The 23,903-nt window shown below is 36.5% G+C and overlaps 1 protein-coding gene and 1 long non-coding RNA gene across 3 annotated transcripts in view; one reads left to right on the forward strand and one right to left on the reverse strand.

The window, feature by feature from the left end:
* LOC139079791 (uncharacterized) overlaps positions 1–23,903 on the forward strand; it is a 92,544-nt gene that overhangs the window by 33,003 nt on the left and 35,638 nt on the right. The gene's annotated exons all lie outside the window — the stretch shown is intronic.
* KRTAP26-1 (keratin associated protein 26-1) lies at positions 8,362–9,295 on the reverse strand. The gene has a single exon (XM_008537467.2). It carries the CDS (start codon positions 9,185–9,187, stop codon positions 8,633–8,635), a length of 555 nt encoding a protein of 184 aa, XP_008535689.1. The 5' UTR covers positions 9,188–9,295; the 3' UTR covers positions 8,362–8,632.

The following is a 23,903-nucleotide window of genomic DNA, read 5'->3' on the forward strand; positions in this document are numbered from 1 at the left end:
AATTCCAGTATCTGGTTGAAAGATCTATATATCAGATGTCCAGTTTGCAACATTGTTATTCTAGATTCTGGTGAGGGACTTTTATCAGAGTGATGTGTTTGATACTATACTGTCTGTATAGAAGTGCTTTTCCTCAGTCCACTCTTGTTGGAATAAGAACTTGGAAGATTTTTTGTTAGTTCATCCTACAGCCTCCAGCTAGCAGCATTTTTTACACATGACACATTATATAGGTTCCTTGTGTGCAGTAAACTGCCTTCTCATGACATCCTGGAGGCCCAGATGTCACATAAAGGGCATTCATCCATTTGGAAAAGGTCACTGCTTTCTACAATATAAAATATCAGAGTATGCGTAGGACATGGATGCTTTCATTAGTCCGCAGGATTTTTCCTAATTAACCCTATTTATCAAGCCAATTGCTAGATATGTTAGAATATAAATAAACTCATGCTGTATTTTTTAAGTAGACCTTTAGTTTTCATGTTTAGATATGTCCCAGCACAAATCAGATAAGTAGGAAGTAAAAAAACCTACTTCTATTTTAATGCACCGCCCAAACTTTGAACATCTATATTCCCAACAAAAAATAGAAAACTGATAATGGTAAACATGTTAGCAATAATGAATATCCGTTAATGACATATGCTGTTTGACCAAAACAGTACATTAAAATATGCTGAGCAATTTCCTATACAAAAAGAGTAAAGCAATCAGTAAAAAGGAGCAGAAATAGACAAATAATCTGAGAGGAGAGAAGTCCTTGGACTTGAAATAGGTCAAGAAAGTATTTAAGTACTGCCCTGATTAATGTGTCAGAAAAGTGACAGAATTAAGAATGTCTACTTTTAAATATTTCTTTTGAAGCCTACAAATGGAGTTACCTTGACATCGCAACATATATGTAATTTTTTGCGATTTGTTTACTCAAAAGGTGAACACAAGGTTTGTAAGTTATTGGTTGAGTTACTTTGTACTGAAGGTTAATAAGCACAATAGACAAATCTGGAAGATGTTGGGCATTGCAAGGGAGAAGTAAGTATACTTCCTGACTTGTCTGCGGGGGGCACTTCCACATGTTCCTATGACCTCAAGTTGACTATGCCTCTCATTTCCATTGGTTTGAGAGTTACACATATTGTATATTCTTCTATCAACAATAATTCTGAAAGATCTGTCTGAAAGTTCTAGCTCTGCTGTTTGTATTTTTATTCAGCTGGTGAAATAAATGCTTGAATAGGGGTAACAGAAGATGTTAAAACATCTGGAGGAGAATATTGTTGCTCATTCCAGCATGGCTGCCGCCACATTCCACACAGCAAAAATTCTCAACCAGTCCTTCTGCTCCTCTTCCTTAGAGGCGTTTACTTTATGAAATCTTGCGTCAGAACCTAGAGTTACTCCAGTGAAACATTAGATTGATGACTTATTAACAAATATTAAAAATTATAGCTGCAAATTCTTTTTAAAGATCATTTTGTGAGAGGATCAGTACTTTTTATGTAAAATGGACCATCTTGAGTCTTACTGTCTCAACAAGATGATATTATTCATGATAAGTATAGGTGAAATATCTATTTCTAATTGGACACCCATCTGGCTGTGTTTAATTGACTTTTGGGAAACAGCCGAAGCTTGTTAAACACATTTTAGACATACTTTATAGGGGTTATGACCCTGTTGTTGGCAAGAGTGTCTAATATATTGACTATATTGGCAAATTCTGGTATGACTCTTAACTCACTTACTACCCTCCAGACACACTAGCCTCCTTTTGTTCTCAATAATCCCTAAGCTTCTGCCTTTGATCTTATTTTCTATGTCTAAAACACAGTCGCTCAGTTTATCACAGGATGCTCTCCTTTTAATCCTTCTAGTTACAATCCATTTGTCATTTTTTAAAAGACAAAATGCCCCTGACCTTGTTGAAAGTAACTATCTCCCCCTGTTTATAGTACCATTTTCATTCCCTTTATGCCATTTTATATACTCTAATATGATCATATTCTTTATCAGTATTTATTGCTTCTTTTCTGTCATTCCCCCAGATTGAGTATAAACTCCATAAAAGAAGAGATAGCACCTGTCTTTTTTACCACTGTATCCTCAGTACCCAGAATAGAACTTGGCACATAATCGGAATTCCTTATTATTTACTGAACAATTACGCACACTGAAATAACTTTGAATGATGCAAATGTGTTAATCGAATGATACAATGAAATATTGACTGGTTGTAAATCTGAAACAGTTCATATATTTAAGCAGATGTTTTCAACCATTTCCGGGAACATATTCCAAAAAAAAAAACCAAAGCAAAAGACTGATTTAATGATCTAAATGATGAAAGGAACAATGACTAAGTACTCATGACTCTGCATAAATTTCTTTTAGGTCAATTAAGAATAAAAAAAGTGAAAGAGTTTATTTTTTATACATTTATTTCTTCTCCACAGTTCTTCCTTTCTGTATTTAGAGTGGGGTTTCTGACATGTTTCCTTCTCCCTAAAGAACTTCTTTTAACGTTTCTTGCGGGGAAAGTTGGCTGGCAATGAATTCTCCAGGTTTGTCTGTCTGAGAAAATCTTTATTCTCCTTTGCCTTTGAAAGATAATTTTACTGGATATAGGATTCTAGGATAGTGTTTTATTTTTTCTTTCTAGACTCTAAATATTTCACTCCACTCGCTTCTTGCCTGCATGATTTCTGGCAAGAGGTTCACTATAATTCTTATCCTCTTTCCTTTATAGATAAGGCACTTTTTCTCTGGCTTTTCTCAAGATTTCACTTTGTCTTTGTTTTTCTGTAGTTTAATAAGATATTAGTAAAGATAATGTTATTTTTGTTTTGTTTTGTTTTTAATCCTGCTTGGTGTTCTCCAAGCTCCCTAAATCAGCGGTGTGGTGTTTGTCCTTGAGAGTTCTCAGCCATTATTACTTAAATTATTTCTTCTACTCCTTTCTCTTTTTCTTCTCCTTTTGATATTCCAATTACAAGTAAGTTGCACCTTGTGAAATTGTCCCACAGTTCTTGGATGCTCTGTTCTGTTTTTTTCCATTCTTTTTTCTCTTTGCATTTCAGTTTGGGTAGTTTCTATTGACCTGTCTTCAAGCTCACTGATTCTTTCCTTGGCCATGTCCAGTCTTCTAATCAAATAATCAAAGGCATTCTTCACTTTCGTTACAATCTTTTTGATTTCCAGCATGTTTTACTCTTTATCTGAATTTCTCTCTCTCTGCTTACATTAGCCACGTGTTTTGTACGCTGTGTGCTTTTTCCATTGGAGCTCTGAACATAATAATCAGAGGTTTTTAAATTCCCTGTCTGATAATTCCAACATCCATAGCATATCTGAATCTAATTTTGATGCTTAATTTTTCTCTAGTGACTGTGTTTTTTATTGCTTTTCAATGTGCCTTGTAACTTTGAGGAAGTCAGATATGTTGTATAGAGTGATAGGAACTGATGTAAATAGGCCTTTATTGTGAGGTTTCCAGTTAATCTGACAGTGGGGCTGTGATTAATATGTGTTATAGCTGTAGGCACCAGGGGCTTCTGATTTCTCTAGTATTCATTTTAGGTCTCTCCTTTTTGCTTTCCTATGCACTCCTCCTCAGAAAGAGTCTGCATCACGTAGCTCTTTCAATTGTAATCCACTGTTATTTTCCTGGAGCCCTGTTGGTATGGTGGTAAGGTGGGGGAGAGGGGAAGCAGTCTATAGTCTTATAATTAAATCTCAATCTTTTAGTGGGCCTGTGTCCCCGAGCTTGACCTTCACAAGTGTTTCTTAATTTCTATGCCCAACCCCACAACTTAGGTGAGACAGGAATGCTAGTGGGAGCTAGAGAGAGAGAAATGTCCTTTCCTGAGGTTGGATAAGGCACTGGTAAAGTTTTTTTCTCCTGGAGAGTGGGAATTTGTTATGGAGGAAGTGGCTCTGTGCATGTTTCACTAGGATTACTGCTCCCCTTCCTTTGACATGGCCATGAGGGCATCTTCCTCGATTTTTCACCATGAGTAACTGGTGAGGTTCCTGGAGGTAAAATCCACGAAGAGTGGAGCATCCCCAAGCCTATGACACCAGGATGTTCTCATACTCATACTTGTTCACAGTCAGCCACCATTAATTCCTCAAAATTATCGTGTTCCTATCAGGTTATGTCTGCAGCATAACCTTCTGCTCCAGGTAAGCAGCCTTTAGCTGAGATTCTCCGAATTTGCCTGTTTCTCCAAATTTTGAGGTGACTGTTTGCCCTACAAACTCACCTGTCTGATGGGTCTAGGAAAATTTGTTGATTTTCAAGTTGTCTAACTTTTTCTTGTTGTAAGACATAAGTGATGACTTCTAAGCTCTTTATATGTTGGAGCTGAAACCAGAAGACAATATATACCTTAGAAGACACCCCCAACACCTTTACCTTCGCCAATTTCTAGAAAATTTCCCTAAGAAAAATCATGTCTCAGTGGAGAAAGAAGAAACTACTGATTATATTGAGAAGTGATTATTCAGAATTAAGCTTTGAGAAAAGACCCAGATTCCAAATTCTACCCTCAAAATATTGGAACAATCTGTTAGACTAACCTTCCATTTTTTCTGCCTGGTTTCTAATCTAATCATTGTTCAATTTTAAATATTTATTTTTCCTCAATCTATTTCAGATGAGATAAGGAGCAAGATAATTCTATCTGATTTTAAACTTCAAGGACCACGCTTCATAATTGGTTATGATGGAGACCTAATATTCTTCCTTGATTAAAGTTCATTTAGGAAGGGCAATATATTATTTGAGCTCATGGTTTGATAACAGAAGTCAGTTCTTATGATATCCAGTTTCAAAATGACTATACCCAGAGGGTTAATCACAATCAACACATTGGTGTTTCAATATTGATAAAGAATACCCAATTTTTTTTGTGATAATAGAGCTGAAATACCTATCCTCCACTTATTTTAACCATAGAAAATATACCTACTAAGCTAGAAAAAGGTAATAAACATCATCAAATATTGACCTGGAATTAATTGGTGCAAAATAAACAAATTTTTGTATTATAATCATATAATTCACTTGAGAAACACGGGCTTTGAGAAAATTTAGAAATAAATCCTAGATGAGTAATTTATAATCTGTATAATCTTGGCTAAATTAGGAACAATTATAACTACCTTCCAGATGTCAAGGTAATTAAATGAATTAAATAAAAAATATTACTCAAAGCTGGCAACACAAAATTGTCACATGTGGGTTAATGTATGAATAGTAGCAGGTCCTATCTAGTCACATGATATCAGAAATAGAATCTCCCTTAAATTCCAGGTCTTAGAATTCTGAACTATGAGGAGATAAGAAGTGAACACTTGTTTCCAGCCAACCTTAAGAAAATAGTGCAGAATAAAACTCCAAAGAGAAAAAACACCAACGTGAATTTCCTCATCAGTACTATCCTAAATCTAAATACCTCCTTCCCTAGCTTCTGCAACTATCTGACCAAAACATAATCTACTTAAATTCAAATCAATGATCATTTACAGAGAGCCTAAGTCATATATTGACACAAAGATAGGCTTTGAAGAGCCCAAAGTCTAGAGAAGAGTTCAGAAATGCAAATAAAAGAATGAAAAGTTAAGTATGATATTATTGTAAGAACAGATAAATAGTGAACAGGACAGAATAAAGAGTCTAGGTATAAACACACTCATATATGGATACATGATTTATGAAAAAAAAAGGCACTGACCTGCTATGCAGTAGGAAAATGAGTGTCTTTTAGGAAATGGTGCTGGTTTAACTGGAATTTTGGCTTCTAATAGACAGCACACACACACACACATACACATGCCAATTTTACATTGACTGCATATTTAAATGTTGAAGGTAAAACAAAAATTCTATAAAGTTACCATATAGTATTTTCATTAATTTAGAGTAGTAAAGATTTCTTAAAAGGGACAAAAAAAATTAACCATAAATAAAAGATTTATAAATTTGACTAACTTAAAAATAAGGAACTTCTATTAATCTAAAGATACCATTAAAAAATGAAAAAACAGGTAGTGATATGGAAGAAGATATATTCAAAATATAACCAACAAAGAGCTAATATATAGACTATGCCAAGAACTCTTTTCATTCTGAAATCAAATGTACCAATGAAAAATATGAGCAAAGACATGAATGGTTACTTCAAAAAAGAAAAAGACATTCAAATGGACTAGGAGCATTGAAAAAATTTCTCAATCTGATGAGTCATCAGGGAAATTTCAGAATAAAATCAACATTTGTTATAACTACATACTCACTAGAATGGCTAAACTTACAAAGATTGACAATTGTAAATATTGATGAGGATGTAGAACAACTGGAATTTTCATGCTCTGATAGTAGAAATTGATGCCGGTACAACTGTAGGGTATAACTTTGTCACGGTACAGAATAAAGCTGAACAGGCACATTCCATGCAATTTATCCATTTCACTCCTGAATATATTACCCAACAGAATATTTCCATATGTATATCAAAATACAGGTAGAAGAATACGAGTATTCTATACATTATTTCTAATAAATCCAAACTGGAAACAACCCATATGATCATCAATGGCAGAATGGATAAACAAATTTTGGTGTTTTACTACCTTGAATATTATACATCAAGGAAAATAAGTGGACTACTGGTATATATAGCAGCTTGGAAGAATCTCACAAACACAACATTTAATAAAAGAAGACAGAGAGAAATGGGTAGATAATGTAAAATTTTACTTGAACGTTCAAGAACAGGCAAAACTAATAAATGGGTTAGAATTCACAATAATGGCTGCGTTTGTAAAGATTTGTGCACAAATTAGTATGTATGTTACTTTTCAACTAAGATCTCATTTAAAATTATTTAAAAAATAAACAGTCCAGTGGCCGGGCCAGTGGTGTAGTGGTTTAGTTTGTGTGCTCCACTTCATCAGCCCAGGGTTCGCAGGCTCGGATCTCAGGCGTAGACCTAGCACCTTTTGTCAAGCCATACTGTGGTGGCATCCCACATACGAAATCAAGGAAGATTGGCACAGATGTTAGCTCAGGGACAATCTTCCTCACACACACAAAAATAAAAATAAAGTGCAACAAGACAAACAATAGAAGTATGTCTAAGATAAAAGGCAGGCTAAGTCAATGTGTGATTTACGAAATGTGTAAGGAGCAAGGAGGGACTAAGAAAAGCTTCAAAACATAAAGGGTGCAGATCTCTCAAAATATCTAGGAGAGCCAGGCAAGTAAGGCTAAAGAATGAACTAGAATTGATTTTAAAACAGCAGAATGAATACGATGATAAGAGGAGCCAGTATTGAGCTCCAGTGTGAGAAAGTCCATAAGGAGAGATGGATTCTGAGAACCAGAGGCATATGCCTTCTCTAAAAAGAAGAGCCACTAGTTAGCTCCAAAAATCATTGTCTTTCTTGCATACTTTCACAGTTTCTAGATATTCCAGTTCCTCAAAAAGTTGAACATTCATGCCTTTACAGTTTAGTTTTATTTTAACTTGTGAAATATATACCCCTACACATTTATGTTCATTGAGGGAAAAATGTGTCATTAATACATGAATGTCCCACACTAAATGACTTCTGGTAAATACTGAGATAGTTCAGGTTTGTTTTGTTCACTTCTGCATCTCTTGTGGCTGGCCGAGGATGGTTAGGGATGTAGTAGATAGGTAATAAAAATTTTGCTGAATAAATCAATAGTTTAATAAATGAAGTTGAGCTGTCTTTTTAAAAGTATGGATTTTAAAGGTAAATAGATCAGAGATGCATCCCGGTATTGATGACGATATACAAACAGGGTGGATGTTTGTAATAAGCAGCATTTTGGAGGACATACGTGTAAGTCAGAATTGCAGCAGCTCAACGTTTGCAACATAGAGAAGTGCATGAAGCCAGAGAAGTGGGAAGGAGAAAGATGATGAAGGAAGCCAGATGTCATGGTAAGGGGTTTGTATGTTTATTTTATGGGAAGAGATCATCATAGGAAGCCACCAAAGGCTTAAGCAACAGTGAGAAGTTGTTCAGTTTGCAATTAGAGAGAACATTCTGGTGGAAGCAGGTTCACTGGAAGAGAGAGACAAGGAGATCATTCCTAATCTTGCCTCTTCAAAATAACTTCCACCAAGGGCTCTTTGGGTCTTTCAGGTACATAGGATCAGAAATCTAGAAAGCAGCTTGAGGAATAAACCATCAAGCCATTCCCCTACTGTCAGATAAGAACATATGGTTGAGTATACCATGGCCTATTTACTTATTTTGTAAGCAGTTGAGGTTGGTCATTTCTGTGTTAAAACGAAGAAATAAAAAACAAACAGAAGAACCAGATTCTTAATTCTCATTGGATCTCATTTATTGCAGCAGAAACCAAAGAAATTCTTCCTACACCAGAGTGACAGTGAATAGCATTGTAAACCAAATAATTTTATGTCAAGGAGAGATGAAAAGAAGAGTTAAAAATGTGAAAGGAGCAGCTTGCATTAGATCAGGCACAGTAAAAACAAGAAAAGGCAGTCACTACTAGGAAAGCAGCAAAAGTCTATGGAGCTTGAATTTTCATCCTGGATCCTCGGTATGGTTATAAACTGGAACAAGGAGGCTACTGGCCTCCCAGTGCAGAGCAAGATGGACGACAAGTGTTGAACACGTGGGTCAGAGGTTGGTATCCAACGGAGAGAGGATGCAGAGGTCTGAGGCTGCTGGACACAATGCTAAGTGGTTGAGGACGACAGGGCAAATAACCAAAAGGGCGGGATATATAAGGGAGGAGGCTCAGGGGTCGGCAGCTGCTGGACACATAGCTCAGAGGTCTACCGGATACTGGGAGGTAGGAGCTAGAGACGTAAGAAGCAGCAGGAAGAAAACTGGTTCCTTGGCTCGGTCTGGGCACATAGTAAGCAGTGGAGGGGCAGTGAGAAGTTGCACAGTTGCTGGGCTCACAGCTGGCTGGCTGGCAGCTGGTTGGTTCATTGCAGGTCTCTTGACAGTTGTCCAGGAGCCAGGTATGGTCTTGACAGCTACTGGGCAAGCAGACGACATCTCCACAGCTCACATTTGTAGAGCAGAGGGCAATGGAGGAGGGGAGAGGAATATGACATGGATTTCTGAGGGATCCCAAGCTGTAGCTTCCAGAGCAGTAGTTGTGGCAAGACATGGTGAGGTTTCGAGAGCAGGCTGTGGTTGACTGAAAAGAAGCGAGTGTCTCAAGTTTCGCTGTGCCCCTCGTTTGGCCTGATCCCTTATATATCCCTAGGAGGTGATGATCCTGTGTACAGACTCCTTTCTTCCTTGTTATATGAGTCCGCATCAGAACTCTTCATTATAGTCCAGGAAGTTGTGCTCCCACCTCTCATAAAACTGGATGTTCCTGCCAATGCCTTCCATTGATTAAATATATGTTTAAGCAGTGTGACTGAATTTTAATAGGATGTCTTCTTCTTAAATTATTCAACCCAAACTGATACTTTTGAAGGTCATTCTCTTATTCTAATTATAACCACCACTGAATAAACATTCTTAGAATTCCTCTCTTGGAATTGTCTTTAAAAGTTGTAGAAAACTTCTCTGCAGCAGTGGCATGTTATGTCTCATGCAAAGAAAATTCTATGCTTTTTGGAAATTGTCAAAAAAGGAAACTTACAAGAAAGTTTGTTGCAAAAGAATGTAAAAAATCCTGTAACCTATATGCTCTGGGGCAGAAAGAGTTTAAAAGTAGTATAAGGTGGAAAATTTTAATGCACACAAATTTGTGCTTTGTTTTATTTTAGAATCCTGGTAGAAAGTGACTTCCCACCAAAATATCTTTATTTTAAAAAAGCATGCTTATTTTTTTCGTTTCAATAAATAAATAAATAACCTTAGTCAAGCTGGAAGCTTAGTTTATGTTTAAAGTATTCTTAATATAGATAAATAAATTGGGCTCAGTTAAAATTGTGGATCCTACTGTGAACAAAAGCAAATAAACAAAACCCCTTAAAGAAAGTTGAGTGTCGTGACATTTCTCTTGGTGATTACAGGCTATGTATGTCATGGCTACTCATGTTCCAACTGAAAACTAATATTCTTTGGGGAAAAAATAGACATAATGATTAAGACATGAACCTGGATTTGGCTTTGCTTCTTACGTCGGTTCTGGTGTCAGTTCCCAAAGAGCAGTTTCTAAGCTCTTTCACGTGGGCAATAGCATCAGAATAAATGTAGAGTTTTCCTAAGTATGAGTACTTTGAAGGCAACTTGGGGATATATTTTCTCATAAAAACTGGTTTACAAAAGGCATGGTTGTGTTTAGCCTCAACCATCTCACTGTATTTTTCATATACCAACAAAACCAGTGACTCCAGTGGCTATTTTAATGGAAATTTTAATTATCTACTGGATCTAAAGTAAGTTCCTATTCCCTTTAGCTGGAAACTCAGTGGAAATCACAGCACTTTGTTCTATTTTAACGTTTAATGGATATGCTCACACATCTTAAGTCTCCCTCTGTCCAGGAGGAGTAGAATCTTTGAAATAGAAGATTGGTTTCTCTACGATCCAATATAGGACTGTTTTGCTACCAGGGATAAAAATATGAAAAGAAAATGATATAGTCTCTGAGGTCCTGTACTAGCAGGTTGAAATTATCCCAGTATTTTAGGTCAGAGAACACTACCCTTTGGTGATTTGTACCTGATGTGTTTGAGGAGTCCCCCCAAACCCAAGTCCCACTCTACCAACTTTATCACCTGATACTCTTTGTACACATTGCTTGAGTCTTCTTGTGAAATACTGGAAGCATCAGCTAAATGGCGTTAGTAATAAGTACAGCTATATTTAACTGAATGCTTATCAAATTTATATGTTGATGCTCTTTATACCCACTCTTCTTTAATATAAGCAAGAGCCCAACACTTGCATCATTAATGCATCAATATACTTGTACATATGTATGTATGTGTATTGTTTATGCTGTATGTATAATGAATGTTTTGTCCATGAAAGGAAGGGATGTGGAATAACAGGAAACTGACATTTATTTAGCGTCTACTCTGGGCAACACCTTGCAGTGTGGGAAGCCACATATGCAATGTCATTTTGTCATCACAATTCTTTACAGTAAATTTTACTATTTCAAGTATTCTTATGAGAAAACTTGAGACATAGAAAGTTATAGTAATTGATATGAAGAAAAGTATTTAAACAAAAGGGGTTCAAACATTTGAACATTTGCTTGGGGGTACTTGACCCCTGAACATTTTTTCTCCCATTATCCAACACGGCATTATATAGAGATATATTGATATCATCATTTACTAACTATGCAACCCTGGGAAATTTGCATAATTTCTCTGATGACCAGTTACTGTCAGTACTATTCCACGGAACAATGGGAATATTAGAAATGGCTGCTTTTCAGTGTCATTTTTAGGATATATTGGGATGTAAGAAAAAGTTAAATGTGAACTGCAAGACACTATACCAGAATAATTTATTTTCTTGCTTTGGCATCCTTAATCCATTCCAAAGAGTACCACCTTAGCTTTAATTCCTTTAGAGTACCCCATGAGACTCTCAATTTTTTGTTGTTGTGGGGAGATAACACTGCACAAATATCCATGGAATTTCAGAAAATAGAGTGCCCTGAACGTAAGTTGTGCCCTAATATAACAAATATTGAGCTGATATTATTTGACAGTGACTGTCACTAAAAGAGAAGAGCTTATGTGGGCATAACAGCAGGTACCTCATTAGCAGGCTCTTCAAAACTACAGGTTTCAGGCTTTTCTGATGTAAGAGCCAGGGAGAGGCTGAGGAACTGGGCATCCTGTCTTCTTCTCCAGATTTGCCCATTTTGTTGCTTTTTCTTCAATTAACTAGGGGTCGTTCCCTCTCCTACTATGGAGAAACAACTCTGAATTTCTCGGTTTTGGACACAAAGAATCCTCAGAGCATTGCAACAATAAAGGTATGCCTATAAATGACATACCTTGCATTCATTCATTCAACAAATATTTCTTGAGCATCTAGTATATGCAAAACATTATGATAGATGCTGGCAATAATACCAAGATACCATTGATTTCCGCTGCTGGACAACATCCAATCTTGTAGATGTGATAAGACAGGTACACAATCCACGTCAGTGTTGACTAAGTTCTATAAATGTCATACAGAGAAGAGCAAACATTGTTCACTGGCTTCACCTGAAGTTGTCGTTTGATATTCATTTTGAAGGATGGGAGGAAATGAGAGAGGGTTTGGGAAGGGAAAGATACTTCAGGCTGTAGCAAAAAGTATAAAGGCAGAAAAAATGCTGACACAGTTCTTTCAGTGAAGAGTCCTTAGAGGCAAGTTGTAGTAACTAAACTTAGATTCACATGCTGAATCTAATCCACTCATCAAGGAAGTAGTTAAGATTTTGTTCTATGGGCATGATGACCCAATAACTGACTTCAAGAAGAGAGTACTGGGATTAAAATGCATCATAGATTGGAAAGAGGGAAAATCTATTGTAATGATTTTCCTCCTTGATGCACTAAAATTATGTCTTTTGATCCATTTTCCCTTTCTGTTATCACTGCCATCATTCAAGATGGGTTTTGCTCCCCATTTCTTACGCTATCTAGACTCTTATCACTTTTGTCTTCCCTTTAGCTTGATTACTGTATTTAGGTTAATATTGCTAAAATTAATTTTATTATGATTCTCTTACTCATAATCATTGATAACTCCCCTTTGTCCACAGAGAATTGTCCAAACACTCGATCAGCGCCCCCCCTGCTTCCCAGTAGAGATTCTCTTCTCTTTTTGGATTGTCTGTTCATGTCTCCAAGTATGCCACATCCATCCTCATTTCACATCATCTCCTCATTCATCCTACTCTTCCTCTCTTTTGGGATAATTCTTGAATTTTACCTATCGTTCAAACATCAGCTAAATTAGCCCCTTCTTCGTAAATACGTTTCTACCAACCTAATGTCTCCAGCTTTAAATTTGTATATTTATCATTACCTAATTCAAACACACACACCCACACACATACTGCTTTGCGTTGCAAGCAAAACATTCTTTCTGTATGTGTCTTATTTCCTGATTATATTACAGATTCTTATAGTTACTGTTTGCTGAGTCCTTATTATATACTACACATGATTCTACATGTTTTACATGTATTAACTGATTTAATCCTCACCTCACAACATCCCTATTCAAGTATTTGTGATCATTATCCTCAATACATCTGAGGAAACTTAGTCGATCCTTAGGAAATATTTGCTCACTAGCATCATGGCATTCATGAAATATAACTTAGGCTTTCTTTATCAAATAAAAATTGACCTTTACTTAGTCAAGTCAATAATCTCTTTTATTTACTTTTCTTACCATTTTTCCATCTTCACCAGGGAAAGTCAACGTTCAAGGAATATAAAAGAACATGAGGATAGAAACAGGTTCAGAGGGACTGAACACCCTTTGTCTAGTTTTCCTCCTCCCTGTTCTAATATCCCTGATTAATATTCATCGTAGCTTGGCTTGGAGAAGACAACCAATTATCTAGAGTCAGCCCATTGCAACCTACAACATAATGAAGTGTCCTAATTTTAGCACCCCCTGTTGGATGCTGTGTGTAAAATCACTAAATTATGATATACTGGAAGAATTAAGTAATTCCCTGACTGGCAATGTAGAGTTTTGGATAACTGATAAGGCAGCTAGGCTGTAATCTAGTTTCTCATTTATTTATTATTTTTATTGCAATAACATTGCTTTATAAGATTATATAAATTTCGAGTGAACATCATTATATTTATATTTCTAAGTAGATTACATCATGTTCACCATCCAAAGACTAATTACAATCCACCACCATACACATAGGCCTGATCACCCTTTTCACCCTCTTCCCTCCGCCCTTCCCCTCTGGTAACCACCAATCCAATCTTTATCTGTATGTGTGTGTTTGTTGTTGTTTTTATCTTCTATTTATGAGTGAGATCATATGATATTTGACTTTCTCCCTCTGACTTATTTTACTTAGCATGATACCCTCAACCTTCATTCAAGTTGTCACAAATGGCCAGATTTCATCCATTTTCAGGGCTGAGTAGTATTCCATTGTGCATATATACCACATCTTCTTTATCCATTCATCCCTTAGTGGGCACCTATGTTGCTTCCAAGTCTTGCCTATTGTGAATAATGGTGTAATGAACATAGGGGTGCATATATCTTTATACATTAATGTTTTCATGTTCTTTGGAAAAATACTCAGCAGTGGAATAGCTGGATTGTATGGCAGTTCTAGTCTTAATTTTTTAAGGACTCTCCATACTGTTTTCCATAGAGTCTGCACCACTTGGCTCTCCCACCAGCAGTATATTACATTTCCCTTTTCTCTACATCCTCTCCAACACTTATTTCCTGTCTTCTTAATTATAGTCATTCTGACCCTCATGAGGTGATATATCATTGTAGTTTTGACTTGCATTTCTCTGATAATTAGTGATGTTGAAGATCTTTTCATGTGCCTGTTGGCCATCTGTATATCTTCTTTGGAGAAATGTCTGTTCAGATCTTTTGCCCATTTTTTAATCGGATTGTTAGTTTTTTCATTGTTGAGATGTATGTGTTCTTTATATATTTTGGATATTAATCCCTTACCAGATACATTGTTTGCAAATATCTTCTCCAAATTGTTAGATTATCTTTCATTTTGTTGATGGTTTCCTTTGCTGTGCAGAAGCTTTTTAGTTTGGTGTAGTCCCATTTTTGTTTGTTTTTTCTATTGTTTCCCTTGCCCAATCAGACATGGTACTTGAAAATATTCTGTTAGGACCAATGTCAAAGAGCATACCGCCAATGTTTTCTTCTAGAATTTTCATGGTTTCAGGTCTTACATTCAAGCCTTTAATACTTTTTGAGTTAATTTTTGTGTATGGTCTAAGATAATGACCTACTTTCATTCTTTTGTATGTGGCTTTCCAGTTTTCCAAATACTGTTTATTGAAGAGACTGTCCTTTCTCCATTGTATGTTCTTGGATCCCTTGTGGAAAATTAGATGTGTGGGTTTATTTCTGGGCTCTCAGTTGTGTTCCATTGGTCTGTGCATTTGTTTTTGTGCCATTATCATGCTGTTTGGTTACTATAGCTTTGTAGTATGTTTTGAAACGAGGGAGTGTGATACCTACAGCTTTGTTCTTTTTTCTCAGGGTTCCTTTAGCTATTTGGGGTCTTTTCTTGTTCCATATACATCTTAGGATTCCTTGTTCTATTTCTGTGAAAAATGTTCTTGGAACTTCAATAGGGATTGCATTGAATCTGTCAATTGCTTTAGGAAGTATGGACATTTTAACTGTTAATTCTTCCAATCCAAGAGCATGGAATATCTTTCCATTTCTTTGTATCTTCTTCAATTTCTTTCAACAATGTTTTATAGTTTTTAGTTTAAAGGTCTTTCACCTCCTTGGTTAATTTTATTCCTAGGTATTTTATTCTTTTTGTTGCAATTGTAAATGTGGTTGTTTTCTTAATTTCTCTTTCTGCTACTTCACTGTTAGTGTATAGAAATGCAACTGATTTTTGTATGTTGATTTTGTATCCTGCAAATTTACCTTATTCATTTATTATTTCCAGAAGGTTTTTGGTGGATTCTTTAGGGTTTTCTACATTTAAAATCATGTCATCTGCAAATAGTGACAGTTTCATTTCTTCCTTTCCAATTTGGATCCCTTTTATTCCTTTTTCTTGCCTGATTACTCTGGGTAGGGCTTCCAATACTATGTTAAATAAGAGTAGTAAAAGTGAGCATCCTTGTCTGCTTTGTGTTCTTAGAGGTATAGCTTTCAGTTTTTCTCCAATAGAATGATATTTGCTGTGGGTTTGTCATAAATGACCTTTATTAATTTGAGGTGCTTTCCTTCCATTAATACTTTATTCAAGTTTTTATCATAAATGGATGCTGTATCTTGTCAAGAGTTTTCTCTGCATGTATTAAGAGGATCATGAGGTTTTTATTCTTCATTTTGTTAATGCGGTATATCACATTGATTGATTTGCGGACGTTCAATCATCCCTGTATCCCTGGAATAAATCCCACTTGACCCTGGTGTGTGATCTTTTTAATGTACTGTTGCATTCGATTTGGTAGTGTTTTGTTCAGGATTTTTGCATCAATGTTCATCAATGATATTGGCCTGTAATTTTCTTTTTTTGTATTGTCCTTGTCTGGTCTTGGTATCAGGGTAACTATGGCTTCACAGAATGAGTTAGTAAGCTTCCCTTCCTCTTCAATTTTTTGCAAGAGTTTGAAGAGGATCGATATTAAGTCTTCTTTGAATGTTTGGTAGAATTCAGCAGGGAAGCCATCTGCTCCTGGACTTTCATTTTTGGGGAGGTTTTTGATTACTGTTTTGATTTCCTTATGGGTGATGGGTCTATTCAAATTCTCCATTTCGGGGCTGGCCCTGTGGCCCAGTGGTTAAGGTCACATCCTCCCCTTAGATGGCCCAGGGTTCGCCAGTCTGGATCCCGGGCATGGACTTACACACCTCTCATCAAGTGATGCTATGGTGGCATCCCACGTGGAGGAACTTCATGACTTACAACTAGAATACACAACTATGTACTGGGGCTTTGGGAAAAAGAAAAAAAAGAGGAAGTTTTCCAACAGATATCAGCTCAAGGCCAATCTTCCACACAAATAAATAAATAAGGAAAGCCAAGAAGAGCAGAGATTTAAAAAAAAATAAAATCATCTTTTAGAAAAAACAAATTCTCTATTTCTCTTGACTCAGTATTGGAAGGTTATACGATTCTGAGAATTTATCCACTTCTTGTAGATTATCCAAATTGTTGGTGTATAGCTTTTTGCAGTAGTCTCCTGTAATCTTTTGCATTTCTGAGGTGTCTGTTGTAATTTTTATGCAATTTCTGATTTTATTTTTTTAAGCATTCTCTCTTTTTTTTTGGTGAGTCCAGCTAAAGGTTTGTCAATTTTGTTTATCTCTTCAAAAACCAGCTCTTCATTTCATTGATTTTTTCTATTTTTTTTTAGTCTCTATTTCATTGATTTCTGCTCTGATTTTTATTATTTCCTTCCTTCTACTGATTTTGGGCTTTGTTTGTTCTTCCTTTTCCAATTCCTTTAGGTGCACTATTGGATTGTTTATTTGAGGTTGTTTTTGTTTGTGAAGGTAGGCCTTTATTGCAATAAATGTCCCTCTTAGAACTGCTTTTGCTGTATCCTGTAAAATGTGGCATGTCATATTTTTATTTTCATCTGTCTCAAAGTATTTTTTTATTCCTCCGTTGATTTTTTCATTGACCCAATCATTGTTCAGTAGCATTTTGTTTAATGTCCTCATATCTGTGGCCTTTCCAATTTTCTTCCTGTAGTTGATTTCTAATTTCATACCATTGTGATCAGAAAAATGTGATCTGTCTTGGAGAATGTTCCATGTGCATAAAAGAATGTTTATTCTGTGGTTTTGGGATGGAATGTTCTGGATATGTCTACTAAGTCCATTTGGTTTAATGTGTCATTTAAGGCCAGTGTTTCCTTATTGATCTTCTGTTTGGATTATCTATTGGTGTAAATGGAGTGTTAAAGGCCCCTACTATTAATGTCTTGCTGTCTATTTCTCCTTTTGTGTTTATTAATGATTGCTTTATATATTTAGGTGCTCCTAAGTTGGGTGCATAGATATTTACAAGTGCTATATCCTTTTGTTGGATTTTTCCCTTTATCATTATGTAGTGCCCTTCTTTCTCTCTTATTACAGTTTTTGTTTTAAAGTCTATTTTGTCTGATATAAGTATTGCTATCTTAGCTTTCTTTTCATTGTCATTTACATGGAGTATCTTTTTCCATCCCTTCACTTTCAGTTTGTGAGTGCCTTTAGTGTGTCTGAAGTGTGTCTCTTGTATGTATCATATATGTGGACCTTGTTTTTTTTATCCTATCTGCCACCCTATGCCTTTGATCAGAGTATTTAGTCCATGGACATTTAAAGTAGCTATTGGTAAGAATGTGCTTATTGCCATTTTGTTACTTTTTTCTGCGTGTTTTAGTTGTTCTTCTCTGTTTCTTCCTCCTTCTCTTGCTCTCCTTCCTTGTGGTTTGATGGCTTTGTTTATGTTTGGGTTCCTTTCTATTAATTTTTTGTGTGTTTATTATAGGTTTCTTGTTTGTGATTACCATGAGGTTCATATATAATAACCTACATATGTAGTCATCTATATTAGACTGATGGTCTCTTTAGTTTGACCTCTTGCTGAAAGCTCCACTCTTTTACTCCCCTCCCCCCACATTTTATTTTTTTGATGTAATATCTAACCTCTTTTTTTTTGCAAGTATATCTGTTACCCTCTTATCATGAAAATCAATAGTTTTGGTACTTTGTCTTTTTACCTTCATATTAGCTTCATAGGTGATTGGTCTGCTGGCTTTACTGTATGTTTGCCTTTACTGGTGATTTTAAAGTTGTTGTTTTGGGGTTTTTTTGATAATTTTCTTATTCCTATTTGTGGTCTTTTCTTTTCCACTTAAATAAGTCCCTTTAGCATTTCTTGCAAGCCTGGTTTCTTGGTGATAAACTCCTTTAATTTTTACTTGTCTAGAAAGCTCTTCATTTCTCTCTCCATTGTGAATGATCACCCTGTTGTGTAGAGTATTCTTGGCTGTAGATTTTTTTCCTTTTGGCAATTTCAATTTGCTGTGTCACACCCTTCTAATCTGTAAGGTTTCTTCTGAGAGGTCAACTGATAGCCTTACGGAGTTTTCTTCGTATGTAACTTGTTGCCTTTAACTTGTAATTTTTAGGATTCTCTCTTTATTTTTAATTCTTGACATTTTAATTATAACGTGTCTTGGAGTGGGCCTCTTTGGGTTCATCTTGTTTGGTGTTCTCTGTGCTTTCTGCACCTGAATGCCTGTTTCTTTCCTTAGGTTAGGAAAGTTTTCAGCTACTATTTCTTCAAATATATTCTCTGCCTTTTTGTTTCTTCTCCTTCTGGGACACTTATAATACAAATGGTAGTGCACTTGATGTTGTCCCAGAGCTCAACTGTCCTTGTTCTTTTTAATTCTCTTTCTTTTTTCTGTTCAGCTTGGGTGATTTCCTCTAGCCTTTCATCCAGCTGTTTGATTCATCCTTTGGTATCATCTACTCTCCTACTGAGTCCCTCAAATGAGTTTTTCATTTCCAGTATTGTATTCTTCATTTCTGATTAGAACCAATCAGATATTTTCCAGTTCTTGGTTGAAGTTCTCATTGAGTTCTTCTATTCTTCTCCCAAGATTGGTGAGCATCCTTAGGGCTTTTTGTTTGAATTCTTTGTCAGGTAGATTGTTTATTTCTGTTTCATTTAGTTCTTTTTCTGGGGTTTTGTTATGTTCCCTTACTTGGAACATATACCTTTTTCTACTCATTTTGTCTTCTTCTCACTGCTTATATCTATGTACTAGGTAGGTCAGCTACATCTCCTGATCTTGGAGAGGTGGCCTTATGTAAGAGATGCCTTATGAGGCCCAGCAGTGTGCTTCCCTCTGGTCATCAGTTCCAAATGTTCCAGGAGTGTCCTTATGTGGGCTATGTGTGTCCTTCTGTTGTGGCAGGGTTGCTCTTGCTGTAGGTGTCCAGGGAGGTTAGGCTGTTCCCCTGGCTGGTTGGTTGTAATCTTCAGCTGCATGTGGTTGCTATGGACCCTTCAGTCACTTTATCAGGCATGGGAAGCCCCAGTACATTTGGCTGCATGGCCTAATAGCACATTCCTGTTGCAGTTTTTCTGTTAAGTGAGTAGGACCCCAGCATGGCTGGTTGCTAGGCTCAAGGGCTCACAGTTACTATAGGCCTCTGGCTTGTAAGGCTGTTGTCAGCTCTCTAAGGATTGAAGCTGAGTGGGGCAGGCCCCAGGTATGGGAGCACCCAGCTGTTTGAGGCTTTGGAAGGTGGGACCAAGCCTCTATGTGTCTGTTTGAGAAGTACAAGTCTGCTGCAGCTGACAAGCCTCACCGCCCACTGGGCCACACACCCTGTCAACACAGTCCTGCCCCATGTGTGCACCCTGACCCACTGAAGTGGACCCAGTCGCCCAAGTACAGAGGCCCCACACACTCCACCAATGCCCCACACACTCCACCATCTCCTCATGCATGCCCTGCTCTGCAGAGGCAGACCTACTCACCTGGCTGCAGAGATTCAAGGCACCCTGCCTATGCAGGCCCACAGGTTGTCAGAGGGCTTGCTGTTGAGTGGGTTTAGTCCCTAGGATGAGGGGGCTTCCCTGGCTGAGCTCGGTTAAATCAGTGCTCTAGTGGTTGGAGCAGACCCTGGGCTAACAGGCCAGGAAAATAACTCCAATGGTGTCTGCTACTGTCTGTGTTAACACACATGCACTAGGTCACAATAATGGCTGCTCCCAAGGTCTCAGTCCCTGAGGAGGTCTCGCCTCTCACCAAGATGCACCCGGAGCCTATAAAGTGAGTTCCTTTTTACCAAACGACTGTGCACTTTTCTTTTGGGTGATTTTCGGCTGCTTTTCAAAGTGGGTGAATTTGTGTGTAGGCCCCTTAAGAGCAGGGTTTTTTTTCCCCTTATGTTCAATAGCTTTTCTGAGTGTATTCCCTGTTGTACTTAATAGCCAGAAAAGCCAGATATTATGACACTTGTCCCGATTGTGCTGAGTCCAAAAGTTGCTTATTGTGGTAACACTGCCCCATTCAGATTCCCCACTCCTCTAAGCAAAGCTTTGCCCTTTAAGATTGCTTCTGGCCAGCCATGAGGTGCTACGGCTCAAAGGTGTCTTTTTTTTAATCTCTAGAAAAGAATTTCTGCCTCTTCCATCTCAGTCCACAAAGTACCCTGTTGTTGGGGTTCTTTTTATCTGGTTTTCAGTTCTCTCTCAGGGGTAATTGTTTCTAAAGTAGTTGTAAATTTGTTGTGTTTGTGGGAGGAGATGAGTTCAGAATGCACCTACATCACCATCTTCACACCGTCCTCCTGTAATCTACTTTCAACTGAATTTTTACTACTTTATAACATTCTTGACTGTGGAAACTATGGTTTATACATGATTTGGGCAAAACTTGCCACATTTATTCACTTCATTCATACACAAGAACTTTACGCAAATGACACTAGAAAACTGTTTTGTATTAATTGAAACATCCTTTTGTACCTGAATTGAAGACAGTGTGGGTGGAGGTATCCCTTCCATTATTCATAGTTAAGTCCTTGAATTGTGTCCTTTAGGCCTTTACAAGGTCTTTTTCAATTTCCTCCTTTTACTTATATATTTTATCAGCTTTATTGAGGTATAATTGATGTATAATAAACTGAATATGTTTAAAGAGTACAATTTGACATTTGTCTATACTAAAACTCAAGATAATAATCATTCATTATCTCGCAAAATCTCTCCTTTGTAGTCTTTCCCTTCCAGCACTCTCCACCTTGCCTACCCCTACCCTTGTCCCCAAGAAACCATCGATCTTCTTTCTGCCATTTTGGATTAGTTTTATTAAATGAACAGAAATTATACAATATATGCTCCTTTTGTTCTCCCTTTTTAACTCAGTATATTTATTTTGGGATTCATCCAGGTTGTAGCCTGAATCAATAGTTTATTTCTTGTGTTGCTGCGTAGTGTTCCATTGTATGAATATAACACAATTTGTTTATTCATCCATATGTTGATGAACAATTGAGCTATGTGCAGTTTTGGGGGAATTATGAACACAGAAATGTTATGAACATTTGCGTGCAAGTTTTTGAATAGACATGTGCATTCATTTCTCTTGGGCAAATACCTAGGAGTGGAGTGATTTGATCATATGATAGGTCAATACTTAACTTTTTAAGGAACTGTCAAACTGTTTTCCAATGTGACTGTGTCATTTTACATTTTCACCAGCAGCATATGAGTTCAAGTTTCTTCATGTTTTTTCCAACATTTGGCATAGTCAGATTTTAAAAAATTTTTACTCATTCTATTAAGTTTACAGCAGTATTTCATTATGGTTTTAATTTGCCAGTGACTGATGATGCTGACCATATTCACTGCTTATTTTCCCTCTGTATATCTTCTTTAGTGAAGGAACTGCTGGTGTTTTGTTTACCTTTTTTATTGGGTTGTTTACTTTCTTATTATTGAGTTTGGAGAGTTCTTTAAATATTTTAGATGCAACTCCCTTACTAGATATACGATTTACAAATATTTTCTACCAGTCTGTGGCTTGTGTTTTTACTCGTGTAACAGTGACTTTTTGAATAGCATATCTTTTTAATTTTGGTGAAGTTCAATTTATTAATTTTTACTTTATGGATTGTGTTTTTGACATTATATCTAAGAAATCTTTGCTTAAACTCATGTTTTAAAGCGGTTTTTTTTTTCTGTTTTCTCCATCTATGTTTTTGAAATCTAATTTCTATCATCATGAATATTTGAAGCTATTATCTTAAAGAGCACCAATGATGAATTCCCTACATCCACTGTAAATTTTTGCCCGCAATCTTAACTCCAGGGCACATTTCACATTGCTGTCCATACTCTCTATTTTGAAACCTTGTCCTATTTCTGTCTCAGCAATGCTCTAATCTCATGGTTCTATTTCTATTACACGGAATGCCTGTTATGTCTTCACATCTACCTCCCTTTTCTCCTTCTATTCCCCAGAATATAAATCCTTCTTAATCCTCTTCTTACACATTTTTGTCAATCTGTATTCCATTAATCTTAAGGGTTCAATTAATAGATCTATGTGAATTCCTCTATATTTATAATTATAAGCTTGCTCTCTTCCCTGATCTTTGCTCCTGCATTTGCAATTGTCTGTTAGATCATTCCACTGGAACACCTGACACTTCAGATTAAATATTTATACATACATAGTGCTTTCTCCAAAGTTGATTCTTCCTCCCATCATCTATATTTCTATTTATGGTACCATATTCTCTTAGTTATGTAGGCTTAAACTATTACAAAAGTATCCTCACAAATACTTTCTCTATCATATTTCCAAGCATGAGATTAGCAGTGAAATATAGCTCAAGTAATGTCTTTTCCTTGGTTACGCTTATCTTGAATACCTCTCTATTAACCACAGAATGCTATAAAATGTCCTGAAGCTGTCATTCAAAGCTACTCAGAATACGAGTCCAGTACACATTACCAAGTATAAGCCTTTCAGGTCTTCTTCATATGGAACTCCACATGACTCTATTTGCCGTTCTCAGTAACTGTCTCACTTACATTGCTGGTTTCCTCTTTGTCGTTTTGAATGCTTTTCCACCCAGTCTCTGTTTACCCGTGTACTCTTTATTCTTTACAGCCCAAGTCAAACATAATCACTACCTGAAAGCATTCATTTCTGCCCAACCACAAGTAATTTCTCTTCCCTTTGAACTCATTTCTAATTTACATATCTCCTATTATACTGATCAATTCCTACCTTATATTTTGCTCAATTTACATCTTATTTTTCCTTTTCAGTAATAATTGTGTTGAAGACATTATAGCTTTATTTGTGTTTGCACTGTTAAAGATGCCCAGCATACTGTTTTTGTAAATATTTATTCAAACAATGAATGAAAATGATTTAGTCGATGTTTTTCTCTATTAAGTTCATGCATTTTATTTTCTCATATCAGATTGAACACTTTCATGTAGATCAATATATAGGAGAGTAAATGGCTGTTGAGGAAAATTGACTAGGGATTTCCAGAGTCTGTCTTAATTTAGGCCATGCTTTCTAATTTTTTCTAATCGGTTCATTTGGAGGTAAATGCATGTCTTCATCCCATTGGTCCTTAGTTTTGCAAATTAGAACCAATCACTGTCTTTGGTTCTTTGAGAGCTTTTTACAGTGAAAGCAAAGATTTACTACAAAACT

Source organism: Equus przewalskii, chromosome 27 (genome assembly GCF_037783145.1).
Source record: "Equus przewalskii isolate Varuska chromosome 27, EquPr2, whole genome shotgun sequence".
Classification (NCBI taxonomy): Eukaryota; Metazoa; Chordata; class Mammalia; order Perissodactyla; family Equidae; genus Equus; species Equus przewalskii.

What these genes read in the sequence shown, in the direction of transcription:
- KRTAP26-1 (XM_008537467.2), bottom strand. Translation starts at nt 9,187, where the DNA reads ATGTCTTGCCACAACTACTGCTCTGGAAGCTACAGCTTGGGATCCCTC.